Source organism: Lingula anatina, chromosome 2, assembly GCF_051362555.1.
Source record: "Lingula anatina isolate TDL-2025a chromosome 2, LinAna3.0, whole genome shotgun sequence".
In the NCBI taxonomy this organism is placed as follows: Eukaryota; Metazoa; Brachiopoda; class Lingulata; order Lingulida; family Lingulidae; genus Lingula; species Lingula anatina.
In genome coordinates, this window is record NC_141768.1 from 32,503,470 (window position 1) to 32,519,868 (window position 16,399).

Here is a 16,399-nt window from a genome sequence, read left to right on the forward strand (position 1 = left end):
AAACGACAAACGGCTGTCGAGGAAGTACATACCTGATTGAAAATGATTTTATTTTTGTGATGGAATCACCTTGCAGAAGTGTCCTCAGAGGGTATGACTTAAGGTTTGAGATGTAGAACTTCCTTGACAGCTGATTTGTCGGTTGTACATGGGCTGGAATTGATAAGCCTTCTCTTTGTCTTAGGATTCGGGTCCGTGATATCAATGAAGCTGTCAAAGAATTGGGCCACATGTGCTCATTGCATTTACAAATGGACAAACCCCAGACTAAATTATCAATTTTGCAACAAGCTGTAACTTTGATAACTGCATTAGAGAAGCAAGTGCAAGGTAGGTGGGCCTACCAAAAAACACCAACAAATTTTTATGTGCATTCTACAATAGACCAACACCGCACAGAACAAATTATATGTTAAGGCATGCGATATAGAGAAAAAAATGTTATTCATGTTTGGACACCACTTTGTTGTTGTGTAGTTTCATATATGGCTTTGACTTTAGACACCAGTTATACAAATTCTACCTAATGATGAGCACAAGCCCAAGATATTGAAAAAAAAAGGAGAGCTTCATTCATATCACATTTGATCTGAACTTTTCTTTTTAGCAACTGCCTGTTGGCAGTGTAGAATTTTCACTTCAAAGAGTACTCTTAATCTCTGAAATCTTTCTTTGTTGCTACCTCTTGAATTACTGATCACCTTTTATTTTCCACTTTCGTTCTATTTTATAAGTTTTTAACGAGTAGCAATATGTTTTTATTGTACCCATATTGTACCCATGTAAACATCCAGGGAAACTAAGGTGGACTGGTGATCTACTCAACAGACACCAAAAGACACCTCAGTCAATTTAATGGATGTAGAAAAAAATTAAAACATTTGATATTGCCATCATTTGCCTAAGACACACCAATTTTGGAAGGCAAAACAATAAGAAAAATTAAATAAGAAATGTAAAGGGTGACACAGTAAAGCTTGGCTCAACATTATAATGAATTGCATGATAGATAACTGAGTGATTCTTTACCTAGTATTTAGTATAATGTATTTCACTTTACCTCATCGTATTCTGAATGGAAAACATTCTGTTTTTAGTATCATATTAGTTCCTGCCTTTGAGAGTACCCAGTAGAGTACGTATTGTTGTGACAAAATGATATGTGGAGGCAGGGGAACGTGTACTATAACATTGATATTATGTCTCATTCCAGAACGTAATTTAAACCCAAAAGCAGCTTGCTTAAAGAGAAGAGAGGAGGAGAAGGCGGAGGAGATGCCAGGACGGGCGCCAGGTCTGGGCCAGGATCAGCTAGGGCCCGGGCTGCCAGGTAAGGTACTGTGCACCGCTTTTTTGCTTTGCTTCAATCTAACCCCCAAAACACCAACCCCCTCCCCCACCCCCTTTCCTGGCAATCAGTCCTGGGGACCTCAGGCTGGCACAATAAGACTGTTCCCCCCTTCAAGCAGGTATTTTTTTTGTTGCAAGCAATTGTGAAGACGGGCATGAAGCATGATGGGATTATAATTGGGTGCATGTGTCATGGAGATGATGTGCTCACAAATCTGAAGTAGGGGAAGGTTTTTCAAGATTATATATGTACATTTATCCTAGCTTGCTGCACGTAGTATAAAACAAATGTTGTGTTCAGTCATGGTGTTTAATGTTTTAAAATGTCTACATTTTGGCTAATGTGGTCTTTGAAACATGATGTCAGCCATGAGGTAAGGGATTGACCCAGAATTGTGCAAGGGGAGGCGGATGTGTGTATGTATACGTTGGTCATTTAAGACTTAGATATTTTAAAGGTAAAACTTCAAATTATGAAAGCAAAAATCTGAATGCCAGGTAACTTTTTAACTGCCCCATTTTTGTGAAAAAATTCATGGACACAGTTCATAATTCTATCCTGGCTCATGGAAGGATAAAAATTTTTGCCAAATCCTTAAATACATTGGCTGAAAGTTTCAAATTTTGAGTTTGCAAAGTAAAAACATATTTCATTCAAAACCTCTTATAAGGCTGAAATTTTCAGCTATTTTTTGCAAGCGTGAGCTTGACCGTATTTTTCCAGTGTTCGCAAGATGTTGTAATGTGATAGTTGTTAGCCACCATTCAAGGTGTCCTATTTGTAGTAGGGTGGTAGACAGTAGCTCCCCACCTGCAAGACATAACATGCTGCTGCATGTTCTAACACTTTGTTGAAAAAATTTCACACATTGTTGACATGAACTGTGAGGATAATTATCCAACACTTCATTTGTAGTGGGATTGAGGTAGAAACTTCACTGAAAATGTTTTAATAGAAATGCAAGAGCATGGCTCTATTACTTGAAGAAGTTTGATAAAATTTTTGTTAAAGAGTTTGGTTCCAAGATGTTGAGATTTTAGGGTGGGGGAAGTAATGGACATAATAACTGTTTAAAAATCAGTAGTGGAAATTTTTTATCAGAAATCATGAATTTTGTCTGGAAATTATTCTGCAGCATCAACTTCATCATTTGACCAACTTTGTTTGAACATAATGCTGATGTCTTGCAGGTCAAGCTGTAGATGTGTTTAGCTACTCTCTGTCACTGACACTGTTTTATATCTATTGCCTTCTAGACCCACGGCTTGACTGGAATGTTTTAACCTACAGGTAATGCGATGAGACGCCGCAGAGCTGCTGGAGGCCTGTTGCCCAGTGATTTGTCCTATGCTCCAAATGCACCTCCTTACATGAGTTTTGTCAATCCTCACAATAACAACATGTTGACTGGAGTGAGCCCACATAATAATAACAACAACAACATGTTGAGTGGGCTGAACCTGCACAATACGGCCATGTTGAGTGAGATGAACTCTGGGGAGGGATTAGAAATGTCAGACAGTAGTTTAGGATCACTCGGTTCCAGTGTGGGAACAGTAGAGACTATGACCCTTCCGGTCAACATGCCTACGTTCACGTCACAGGAAGAGAACATGCCGCCTCCAGAACCCCCACTGTCGCAGCAGGAACAGGCCATGGCGAGCCCAGTGCCCTCTAGTAGCCAAGAGTTAATTTCATTGCCTCCAACGACCTCGGCTGTGGATTCGGTGCACTCCGTCAGCGTACTTTGATTACAGCCTGTAGTCAGTGCTTGAGGTTTTCTTCAAGGGCAATTTACACACAAAATCAGAACAGGCGATGGTCCTGAAAGAGCATCAGTAAGGCTAAGGGGCCTGCTAGACTATATTTATTGTATATTTAGGAAGGCAGAACCATAGTGCTCCAGTTGTGGGATGTCACACCAAGTTGGAACGATAGACATCCTATGTTAATGTAAATAGAGCAGTACTCCAGTATGCTACTCCATTAGTATGTAAGAAAAAAAAGTGAAGATGTCCTTCATTACTGTTTTGCATATATCATGAAAAACAGTTAATTAATTTTATAAGAAAATCTTGATCATACAGTTGTGTTATGTATGGTGTATCTTTTTAAAATATGCATTTAGTAGTGTTAGATTGAAATGCCTTACATTCATTAGTTTTATTGGCATTTGCCGATGTTCATACCCCCTTTCTTGTCATCATTATAATGAATGCCTTTAGTGCCCTAAACAATCATGCAATTTGAGCATAATGTATACGAGAGATTTCACTGCATGTTATGTGGAGAGTGGCCTTGTTGAAAACAATTCATCAATCCATCAATATTGTTAACACCATATCTCATCAAAGACCAAGAAAATAAAAGTTTTGATTTTTAGTCATAATTTTTATGGATCATCTGAAAAAAAATCAGCACTCAGTTGATCCATGTAAGTGGTTTAGATTCCCTCTTTTTTAGTTGTAAGAGAGTTTAAGGAGTTAAACATTTCCCTGTTGTGTTCATTTTACCCCTCCTGGCCCAGGATCCCCCCCCCCCCCCCCCCCCCCCTCTCTTCTTCCCCAAGTTGTTCCTTATCTTGAGATTCAGCCTAAGAGTATGGCATTTTGATGTCAATATTCTGGCAGGAAAAGACTATATATATTAACCTTGCTTCAATCTGCATGTTGTACATTTTCTTTAGAATTACCATTTTATATGCTCTGCAAAGGGGAATTATTTGTGAGTGTAAATGTTTTTAAAAAAATATCTTCCATATTGAATTTTTCATCTATACACATCTTATCCCTTTTACCCAGTATGGATATGTTGATGAGTTTATGAAGCACTCTTTTATGTTGTTTGTGCATTGAAAAAAGCTGCACATATCATTTTATTGAGATACTGTGAAGCTGCATATATAAATATATATATATTAAAATATTTAAAGTACTTTACTGAAAGTGACAATGTACAGGCACCCTAGTATAGCATAGGTTTAGTCAGCATTTGTATCATGAAATGCTTAACTTCTGCTTTGTTACCAGGCACTGTAGACCTTCGACAGAAATACTTAAGTCATGCTGTTACTGTCATTCGGATTATGTTTAGCCCTATGCACTCTAAAATGTTTTTTCTACGACCTGTTTTACAGAATAGCTAGTGAGAATGTGACTTGTCATCAAGGCCTTGTTGGTTTTCATGTTGGGTTTAGCAGGAAAAGTTGGAATGAACTTCTGTTAATCAAATCAAGTTGCAGATATATGCAATGATGAATTTGTAAATTGATATATGCAAAGCTATTATTGTTGTCGCCTGTAAATGTTGCATGTAGAGTAATTTTCAACTAAATTGTGAAGACATATTCTCATCAAACTCCATGTATACATTACACAGGATCTACTGTTGTAGTTTCATTTCAAGCAATTGAGATGCTGAAATAAAAGTGGGTGTGATGTACACCAATAATATGTTGCATTCGATACTTCAGAATTTACAAAAAAATAAAGAACAGTAAAGATTTGCACCTTACACCTACCAAAAGACATACATAGTCTGTGAAAATAGCTATTGAAAAGCATGTTTTTGCAGGGCTTTGTGTGTATGAGAATTTCAATCTACATTTAAGCACAATTGACAAATGATATTTCCATACCATTGTTATTTGTATTGTATACTTAGAAATGGGAAGAAAGCACTTTTTTTTCAAAAACAAAGAATGTGTCAAGCAACAAAGTGACTTATGAATATAAAATTACATTGTTCTTTGCATTGAACAGACATTAAAGTTTGATAAGATAAATTTTTAATTCAAGGTGCAAGATACAAATTGTTTTTTTTTCTTTTGTGTTGATGCACATGTCTAGGGCATAGTAGCTGTACATGGAGTTTGTACTGAGAGGTTTCCCTGGTTCCCAACTTTTGCTGTTGTATCCACACAGAGCTAGGGAACAGTGCCTTGGGTGCTTGTGAATACTGCAAGGCTATTTTCTTACTTTGTACACCTGAAAATGGCTCTATACATACTACAACTCAAACCTACGAGTTCCTGTATATATCAGCATCTAGTAAATAAATGTGCCATTTTGAAAGGAAAGGATTGGTGTTTGGTGTCTATCTACAAAACAGCACGGTGCATGTTAGTAGGCCCATGAGCAAACCTAGCACTTATTTCACTCTGCAACAGTACATATTTAATGCATCTCCAGTGAACCAATAAACGATAAAATGTTATTTGTGAAAATGCAACCGCTACAAATCGTGGTGAGAGCCGATCAGATTTAAGGATTCAGTAATGTACTCACATATTCACTTAAAGGGATAATAACTCTTCGTATGAGATCTATATTTCACAATAAAAACCTTGTAAATAACTCGTAGAAATATAATATATTCTGTTTTAACACAAAAACAGCAGTTATAGCTTTTATTCTGATATCTGAACTTGTCTCTAGACCATGTGACCTCCATTGATGTCTATACTCTGTTAAAATCACTTAAGAGATTTTAACAAAAAACCAAACATTTTAGAAAAAAACAAGGGACTAACTTTGAATGTAAAAATGGATTCATTAACCATTGGTAAGTATGGGAAAATTGTTGTTTACTCCAGGAAAATTCATTTTTTGGCCGAAACGAAGAGTTATTATTGCTTTAATAAGTGTAAGTTATTTTTAGTGATAAATTGCTCTACCGAACAGTGACTTTGAAACGTAAAAATATTACCGTGCCCACACTTAGACCCTACTCCCAGAGATTAGATCGATCCAAACTAGATCGACCTAACTCCTTGGGGGTTCACGCTAAATAGCTGTCAGCCGAGCGGGCACGAAAGTTAATTACCCCCTTACAGCTTGTAGTAGTCGGGACGGACATTTAAGCCGGATTATCTGACAGTAATCTAGTGAGACTCCCCACGGGGATAGATCGACCTAAAATCTATGGGAATACGCCCTTAGTTTACAGAGGAGGTACTGACTGGGTGAATGTTGCATTAGTTGCGTACATGTGTAATGCCAATGGGAGGACATTGCAGTGCCATTGTGTTAGGTGAGCCTGGCTTGGCATTGTCAATCAATCCATCCACGAGTCACTCTACAAGAAAATAATAATAAACAAATAGAGTTGACGCACACATCTTGTGTAACTTTTGTATAGCATCCAATATAGAAATAACAAAATCAACATGAATTAAAATCGCACATAAAACAGTTACTGACGTGACTCAAAAAGTTCACTTTTTTTTTGTGGAATGGCCCATACAAGTTGGTCTTTACATTAAACACCAGAGCATCAAATGTCTAGATTGACGCACTGCAGTCGCACAGTAAAGTAACTTTTTTCCTCTTTTTTAATCCTCTCCTTCTTTTGTTGGTTTTTTTCCTCGAAAAAAATTGGAGCAGCAAAAATGTAGGTTAATTTATTACCACCTATGAGCAGATTATTTCTTTAAATGTAACAATTATGTGAACGACCATCACCTCTGTGCGTTAGTACTTCTGTGTGAATTTGATTACGTGCAATATTATATTCCCGAGTTAGTGCAACTGTAGAATAAGGTAAAGTTTTATTTAAACAATAAATGTATCAAATATACAATATCGGGGAAAAATTGTCGTTTTGAAAAACTTTATAAGTAGTAAAAACTAAATAGGTTTAGGCTTATTAAAATGGAACACAGCTACATAAAAACCGTTTGCTACCCTTAAAAAATAAAAATAGTCTAGACTTGCGTGATGAAAAATTTAGAAGTTCTAAGTTGGGTGGAAATCATCGCTCATGTTCTACGTACCGACAACTGGCCGATCATTGATCATTCATTCTGCAACCAGAGCGATGCTTGTTCATCTTAATTACGACCACAGCGATGCCACTTTTATGGTCGCACAAATTACACAGAAAGGAAGCCGACCAGTGTAAAGGGGGCTTAACTAACTTTTTCAATTCGATTTTCTTCCTCTTCGGTACCCCGCCCATACCATTACTATTTACCCATAAAGTTAAAATACCATATTTACCCATAAAGTTTAAATACCATATAGCACGCCTACACCTGTACTGGATGTAACAGCTGGAGAGGGATTCTTAGGTTAGTTTAGGCTCATTTATTTGGCAATCCACGCTTCTCAATCTTCCTTTTAAATACATATAATACAAAATGGTCTCAATATAATAAAATACTTAAAAGTATGAGTAGAGTAAAAAGCGACATTTATTGTTTTTATGGTCTGGTTTTTAAATATTGGAAGGCGTGTGCATCAGTGGCAATAGTGATGAAGCATTGCTACAATTATTAACCGCTAGAGACCAATCTAACCATTTTATCATCACCAATCTCAGCAAAAATGTTGGAATTGATATCATGAACAGAAGTAAAAGTTTATAGACAGCCTGAAATGAAAGTCATCCTTTTTTATTAATATATATATTTTTTACTTCATCTATATTAAATTACATTGTACATTATCAACATTCGTCTTGTGGATTTACTAAGGCTCTGTCACCGGTTATCGGCACAGTAACGCCGCTTTCTTGGTTTTCGTTGATATGAATGTATTATCATTCATTATGCATATCTTTATGCTAATACTGATATAGATATATGATATCGATAAGTTGACAGCAAAATATCTGTTTCTCTACATAAGCTTGACCAGACCAATAACAATATAAATGAAAATATATCTGGCATTGTATAACTTCCTCTATTGTGTCACTCATGCCTCAATCCCGATCCTATACATTGCAGTTTGAAATAAAATGCAGGAAAACTTGTCTTCAGTGGATCATGATTTGAGAAGGAAAGTTCAATCAATGGCTGAGTTAACTTTTGAAAATAATAGTTAAATATCACAGGTGTCCATTAACAACTGCTGTTAATTCATTTTAAATTCCCATTTAGATAGTATGCATCCAATGTATGTAATGTATGAAAATATCAAAGCATTCTAACACCCTCCCACCGTCACATTATTCTCAGAATAAATTTACCAATAGCACATAAAACCAAGCAATCTGGCCCAGTGAGAAAGCCTTTCCAAGAACCACTTTTTTGGAAATTCCAGTACCAAAACAGACATCAAAATCCCGCACGCATGACTCATCTTGGGGTTGTATTGTCCCCGCCTGCGGAGGAGATACGTTTTGATGAATCATTTGATGTTTTTCTATACGCGCGAGGCAATCAGCTAGTCGTGTATTGACCTAAAATCTTTTGTGTTTTCCAATATTGAAACAGATCCACTCAGCATGACTCGAAAAATAACGGTTGATTCGTGCTAGCGCGAAGGATGACTTAGCAAAAATTCCAAATGGAAAAACCGAAGGTTATTTTTGCTCTCTGGAAATTTTCCAAACAATATACACTTTCACATCATATAAATACTTGTGCCAGTCACGAGCTTCCCAGTCCATTCTGTGAAAGCGATGGCAGCCGTTCATGACACTACACCTCAAGTTGACCCACTTTTAGGAAGTCTGTTTGGGAGTGGTCAACCGATAGGACAGCAGCTACAGGTAAGGTCCGTCACAGTTAATCTACAGTTATACGTAATGCGGAATCTTGAAGGGGATAAGGTTCAGCTGTAATATTTTCCTAGTTGAATCTACAGCGTGGCATGAGAGCATATAATTCAATATACTTTCAAATACTATATATTTGGACTGTTAAATTAAACTGTCAGATTTTAAACTGAGCCCATCAGCGGAGCCGATATTGAAGAACGCGCTGCAGGATTATCTATGAAGTGGTGAGACAACCACAGCTGAATCATATATGTTATTTGTCAAATGGGTTATTCAGAGCGAAAAAGAAAATGTTTTGCCATTAATCGATGCCACGCAATTTTAAATAATCTTTGATTATTTGATAAACAATAATAGCATTGTGAAATACACTCACAATCGCCATTACTAAATATGAAAATATGAATTCAATGTGACTGTAAGGTGAGAAAATGGAAGGAGATAAATCGCTAGATGCGTATGTTTATAAATACTCCTATCTCAGGGCTGGGGATTTCCTACAGCAAATCTACTGAAGTCAATAATTTAGCCTTCCAGCATTAACATTATTTTGAGAACATACTATATTTTGAGAACATACTATACATACTATATATGTATATATCCCGGTGGGAAATCCCGAGGTCAGAGGTTAAAGTACCCTGATGGACTGATAAGATTGGCCTAGAAGATATGAGAAGGTCTCATACACCTCTTTAGATTGACCCACTGCACGATCGAAATCAGTGACAACATGACTTAGGGCTCATTCCAAATGCAACTTAAGTTCTACGCAGATCGATCCAACTCCGCGGGGACTCTCGCTGAATGCAATCAGATTAACAGATTAATACGCCTCCTCGAGTTTTCAAGGTAGCCTACTCGTATAATCACCAGGTTTTCTGTATTCTACCCGTCGCCGGGAGGAGGCTAGCTAATCTGTCAGTCAGCTACAGACCCCGCGGAGTTTGATCGACCTACGTAGAATGATAGTTTCATTGGGAACGAGTCCTTAGCTGTCAGTTCTCTGATATTCGCCCGCGTATCGTACATGTACACCTTGGCCTGTTCATATTATGCGGAATGTACCAAATTTTGGTAAATTTTAAATGTTATACATATGTTCAAGATTTAAATACCGGGTATATAGACTCTCCGATCAGAAATGTTTGGTCCTTGAATAAGCCAAGGAATAAGTTCATTTAATTATTTAAATAAACTAACTTAAACAAATTGTACCACAAAATATTTCTGTATTATCATATCAACCTAGAACTTACTATCAATGGAATCACTGGTTACGTGTAGTCAATTGATTGACTTTTCATTCATTATAAGCTTTCAACGCACAGAATGCTGAAATGAAAATGTTTAGGTTACATCAAATAGCAATAGTATATTAATTGAAGAAATATGAGAGATTTTATGCATGAGATAATGTTCTGATCACCCGAGCGGTATACATAACGCATGCCAGAACATATATTAATGACATGTATTGCGAAAGGGTGGCAATGTATTATTTGGCATACATACCGAGAAAAAGAACTCCCAATTCACCATAAATTGCCCCTAAAACCGAATAAGGTGTTCCCAATATGTCGCTCTTGCTCTAGAGAGATTCATCCTTCAAGCTGGGACTGCTGCTGAACCTAGGCACCATGGTGAACTCGACTCTTTTTAGTGACATTTCTGATCATGTAGGGGGTTCGGAACATAGTCAAAGTCTCAGACAGATGCCCTTTTCAAGTCTAAAGGTAGAAAACAATTCTTAAGTTGCTTGGCTTATGGACATGCTTTAGGTTTTAGTGATCAGCATTCTGCCACAGTTACATAACATCTCAAGGTGTGTATATCCTGAGTATTTCTCAATGAACCGCCCTTGAGCTGTGTTTCCCCTCCACACCATTTGTCCCCCTCTGCGTAAACTCTCAATTTTACTTTTCACTCTCCCTAGCAAACACAGACCATTCTACAAACACTGAAGAATGAAGATTCACAGAATTCGTCACCATTTGCAAATGGTAAGTTATAATTTTTCCGATGCTAAGCTTATCACACGTTTATCTAGCTGACAGTAGATTGCACGCAGGGGCCTAGCAAAGCAAAAATGAGCGCACAATATATTAGATGAGCTGGCTTTTATATTTTGGGATGTTTTAATGATCCACTATTTCCATATAATTAAACCACACTTACAGACGATGACTCCCCTTTAATTGATTTTTTTTCGTTTAAAATGTTTGTTAAAAATAATATGTTTTAAATGATTTCAATTTGAAGAGATTATTTTGACAATAGTGTGACCGTTTAATTGCTTTGTCAAATACCTAGGTACATGTTTTGAGTTTAGAATTTGATTTTGATTCACCGTTAATCCTTGTATTTATCATTTGTACCAATTAATCTGTTAAAGGTGGTTGGGATGCGATAGGGAAGTTGATTGAACAGGCAGTGCACCCCGTGGAAGCGTCGTATCACTTTTATCAGCTAAATGAAAGACTTAACGACGCAGAGGGGATGCTTCGTGACCTGTCGGCAGCGTCGGAAAAATCAGCCGAGGATGCACGAAAATGGTGTGAAGAGTACCTACAAAATGATACTTTCTGCACAAAGCTGAAAAACTACTTTCTGCCGTGGAAAAAACAAGAAGTTGAACAACAAGTGAAGTCTTGGGAGAAAGCCCTGAAAAAAGATTCTCTCAAGACAATTGACGACATGAAAAATGGAATCCGAGAAGCTCGCTGTAACTATATTTACCGAAAGATTCAGTTCGATACAGCCGTGTGTGTCCTTTCTGTCGCTGCTTCAGTGTACAAGATGTATACTGACGTGACCACAGTAAGGGCATATAAGAAGGAGCTGAAGAGCATCGACGCTGAATTGAGCAGCATAGAGGAAGACATTAACAATCTAGGCAACAGCATAAACACTATTGTCATGGAAATAACACAGGTAAATAATAATAAAACTGTAGTGCTTCATGTGAATTTATCTAATTTTGCGTAAATGTTCATGATTAAAAATGACGAAATCAAATAGTTTATTATTATTATTATTATGAATAAGGCGCATCCTTTGGGAAATATGTGCGACCTTTACAAAAACCGACACTGTGACATAGTGTATGTTTATTGAATTTTTCCATAGAATAAACCTCTGTCGGAACCTCTTCCCATAATTGCTTGGAGGGCCTCCGATATCCGTCGCCGCGCCCTGGCTTGCATTGGGAAGCTCACGGAACAGCACCAACAGCTGACCAAGACAAGAAATGCTCATGGAGTGGAAGCAGGAAGAAAGTAAATAGAATTTAAAAAAAGATAGTGAAAAATGTCCATAAATAAAAAAAATATATTTCAATGAAGAAGTATAACTTTTCGTATCCAGTGCATGTCAATTCATGTGCCTAATTATCCCAAATCAATGTAATAATTACATACATGTTTTTTTTTTTTTTTTTTATCTTATTCGTAATTGTGTTAAACGATCAGTGCTTATCAGAACATATCAATATAGAATTCAATCATTCTTTCAATCATTATAGTATTACCATGAGCGTATTGAAGGGCTTTGAAGCTGCAATGACCGGTGACTTCGTATCCCCCGCCATGAATGTGGTCAACTTCGCCATCCCGGCAGTTTACGGCGCTGCAGGTGTCGGTCACTTGGGAGTGGCTGCCTACTGCCACAGCGTGTTAGTGGAGGTGGAAGCGAGGCTAAGAAAAGGAGAGGAACTACAATTAAAGTAAGATTAATACGACTTTTATTTTCTCAGACTCAGACTTCTGAGACTGTGTATTTTGAGGGAAACAATTTATTAAGAGCTGATCGTGCCTTCAGCTCTAGTATGCAGCACCGAAGATGGCACTGAATCAGTGAATGCGCAGCTTATTAGGGGTTGATTTTGTCCAGGAAAGATTCATCTTCATAAAAAATGACAAAATTTTTGCCGTTTCTTTTTTAAATCAGCTTTGAAAAGGTAAAGCGTGTTCCAACAATGATTTATAAAATGCTGTTTTTATCTAAAATGCGTAAGGTATGAACTGTGCGTCGGACCTCTACATATATTATTTCTGAAAATTTAGGCATTTTCCCCGCACACTTGTCCAAATTTTAAACCTCTTATAAATTTGCGATCTAAAAGACCATTTTTGAGTTCTGAATTGCTTATTTTACCGCCATAAATAGAATTCACTAGCCTCTATCCCCATTATGAAGGTTATTCAGAAACCCTAAAAAAACGAGATAATGACCCGTGATACTGCTAACAGTTCTGGATATGGTATACCTTAGTGATTAAGGGATTATTGCAAAAAAAAAACTTGAAAAATATATTTTTCTTTTGCCTTTTTAAGGTCTAATGCGCAGGGGTGCCTTCAATGACAAAATGTTAGCATAATACGGGCTATTACTTTCAAGTGGCAAATTCTTTTTTCAGGCTAGATAAGAAGTTAAAAGATCTTGAGGAGTGGATCAAACGCTTTTCTTCAATGCTGCAATCACCAGGACAAGCCAGCTTAACCAGTAATTAACTGATAACGTGTAATAATTTTTCGCCAGTTCCGACCATCTTGCTCTCTGTCAAAGCCATGTTGTGCCCCACTCAGGAGGATCGAAGACTTATGGTGGAGATATGCAAAATTATATAAATGTTTAGGCGAATACACTTATTATCAAGGCATCATCAGAACAATTTCCATGTTTTTGTGATCTTATCATTCTTCTATATCTTTGATATCTTATCAAAGGAAAGAAAAAATTATACACATGTTTCATTGACTTTTCAAAAGCATTCGATAGTGTTTGGAGGAACGGACTACTGTTCAAACTAAGTACTCTAGGAATAAGAGGACTTATGTACAAAAACATTAAAAGCATGTATGAAAACTCCCAAGCATGTGTTAAGACAAGTAGTGGTATATCCCCGGCCTTTAATACAACACTAGGTGTAAAACAAGGTGACACATTGAGCCCGTTTCTTTTTAATATTTTTATTGATGACCTTCTAAGATCAATTGATGGCGAAAGTGCTGCAAGTCCAGATATAAACGGAATACCAATACAAGGTTTACTCTATGCTGATGACCTCATCCTTATGTCCAAGACCCCCAATGGGCTAAGGCAAAGTTTGGAAATAGTAGAAAATTTCTGTAACAAGTGGAGACTGACTGTAAATGTCACCAAAACTAAAATAGTTATTTTCAACTCAAAATCAAAAGCTCACAGTGAAAAATTTTTTCTGTATGGAAAACCAATCCAAGAGGTCAACAAATACATGTATCTAGGTCTCCTACTAAACCGATCAGGAAGCTTTACAGAAACCAAAAATAATCTCCTACAACGTGCTACAAAGGCATTCTTCAGTTTGTCCAAGTCTCTTCCACTTCAGAGTAATGTTAACACATCCTTAAAAGAGAAATTATTTGATACCCTCATTTCCCCAATCCTTACATATTGCTCAGAGATATGGGGCTACTCGGTGTCAACGGATAACTGCCCTACAGAAAAGTTGCACTTAAAATTTTGCAAACAAATCCTTGGCCTCCATCAAAACGTATCAAACTATGGTGTATACACTGAACTTGGCCGCCTTCCCCTCTATACCAAAATACAGTTTGCATCTGTCAAACTATGGTGTAAAATTATTCAAATGTCTGATGCTACACTAATGAAACAAGCGTACATACAAGAGATAAATAGTTACAAGTTGCTAACACCCTATGTCCCACCCGCAGTCCACACACTCAGACCAGCTTGTATGTCATGGTCTGAGGGTATTCGAAAAATCCTTTTCACATTTGGCCTTGGTGATGTGTGGCTTAGCCAGTCACCTCCAAAAAACTTCACCACAATTTTCAAACAAAGACAAACTGACCACTTTACCCAAATATGCAACAGCAAACTTCAAGCCAACAGTAAATTATCTCTCTTCCGTATACTTAACCAAAAGTGTGAAAGGGCAACTTATGTTGATAAAATAACAAATTACGACACCTTGTCAACCCTTGCTAAACTACGTCTGAGTGACCATAAACTCCACATCGAAACTGGGCGGCACACCAGGCCAAAAACTGAAAGGTGCGACAGAATCTGTCACCTGTGCACACAAGGGGTAATTGAGGATGAATACCATTTTATATTCCAATGCCCAATGTACAAAACAGACCGAGTCACCTTTTTCAGTAAAACCTCATTCCTAAAAGCTGATTCAAGGTCACCAGACAGTCAATTATGCCATGTATTTAACAGTGCCAACAAAGATACTTTAGTGTCCCTCTCCAACTTTATAATCAAATCATTCAAGAAAAGAAGTGAAGTGGTTGCTCTGCTTGGTAACTCCTAGCATATCCCTTAAAATGTCAGTGTATGGTGCCACTGTTGTGAGAAGTGACTCGGCAGTGGGACTGAACATGGCACAATATTTATATCTGTGTAACTTATTTACTTATCTGTCTTATGTAATTGTCATTAATCGTAATTATCAATGTCATCAAACTGGCTTTGAACAGCCATGTAAACAGCTATGTAACGGTGGTTTTAAGTTTTTAAAAAAACACATTCTTTTTGTGTAACATGTTTATACTATGTTTATGTTAAATTTATAATCACACCAAGGTTTATCTCATTGCTTAGATAGAATACTCTATGAGTGATTTTACTAGTACTTATCTTCATTATATAAAGATGGTAGTGCACTAACTGTATTGTATCATCATTTGTATATCATATTGTACAAGGTCATGACAATCTATGTACCAGTACAGAAATAAATTGAATTGAATTGAAATCATTTTTTGTGTGAAGAATGAATAAAGTGATGGATTAAAAGAAATATCAGTCAACAAAAACCAATAGCGCCCCTTGTATTCGCACGGTCTGTTGAAAGTCACAACAAGTCACTTGGCCTTGGGCATGGTGTCAAAAAGTGTACCTGAGAGAGAAGGGGTGAAATCTATCTTCTGAAAATTGCCATCTCAAAAAATGGTTGAATTGCGTCAATTTTCGTTACAGTTTTAACACATGCTATAGTCGTAAAAATTATTAGAATTCAGAGAAGAAAAATTGGTGCTTGGTTGTTCCTAGAGGTTTGTTCTTGTTACTATAGTTACCGTCTATTCATTTATCATATTTTATATATCAAGTTCATTTATCATAATTTATTTCGGTATAATTAGATCTTCACGATGACTTTACCTAGTAGTATTGATTCTATAATGGCTGCGCTAAAACTACATTAAGAATTTAAAAACTGCTTAATCGAAGATAAATATTCAGTCAATATTATAACAAGGCACATAACCAATGCTGTTGCAGACTATGTCGTTTGTGGCTTAGAATATTTTTGTTTACCGCACATGCTAACATAATAAGTCTTATTCTTTGTGTTCAATTCAAACGACTTTAAAATATTTGAAACGTTCAATTGCATTTTTGTCAACTTTAGTTTCAGAAGTACCGTGTTTTTAGTATATGGGGTATGTTAGTAAATAATGCATTTCATGTGTAGCTTCTTCCGTATACATTTGGCAAACTTTTTCAAACGGCAGTTTCTGGTTTTTCAAT

At 36.8% G+C, this 16,399-nt stretch overlaps 2 protein-coding genes across 26 annotated transcripts in view; both read left to right on the plus strand.

Moving 5' to 3' along the window:
• Positions 1-5,429, plus strand: part of LOC106180233 (transcription factor 12) — a 61,282-nt gene extending 55,853 nt beyond the window's left edge. For 13 of the 25 annotated variants that reach the window (XM_013564149.3, XM_087005550.1, XM_013564154.3 and 10 more), the window contains 2 exons: positions 1,214-1,330; positions 2,642-5,429. In XM_013564149.3, coding sequence (XP_013419603.2) covers positions 1,214-1,330; positions 2,642-3,102 — 578 coding nt within the window. In that variant the 3' untranslated portion in view covers positions 3,103-5,429. Of the gene's footprint in view, positions 1-184; positions 331-1,213; positions 1,336-2,607 lie in introns of all 25 variants that reach the window. The other 12 variants (XM_013564150.3, XM_013564153.3, XM_087005551.1 and 9 more) reach the window with 9 other exon arrangements.
• Positions 5,430-8,587: 3,158 nt separating this feature from the next.
• LOC106180250 (uncharacterized) lies at positions 8,588-16,259 on the plus strand. Its single transcript, XM_013564193.2, has 6 exons — positions 8,588-8,848; positions 10,794-10,860; positions 11,253-11,791; positions 11,987-12,135; positions 12,381-12,581; positions 13,275-16,259. Exons 1-6 carry the CDS (start codon positions 8,759-8,761, stop codon positions 13,366-13,368), a joined length of 1,140 nt encoding a protein of 379 aa, XP_013419647.2. The 5' UTR covers positions 8,588-8,758; the 3' UTR covers positions 13,369-16,259.
• Positions 16,260-16,399: the final 140 nt, after the last annotated feature.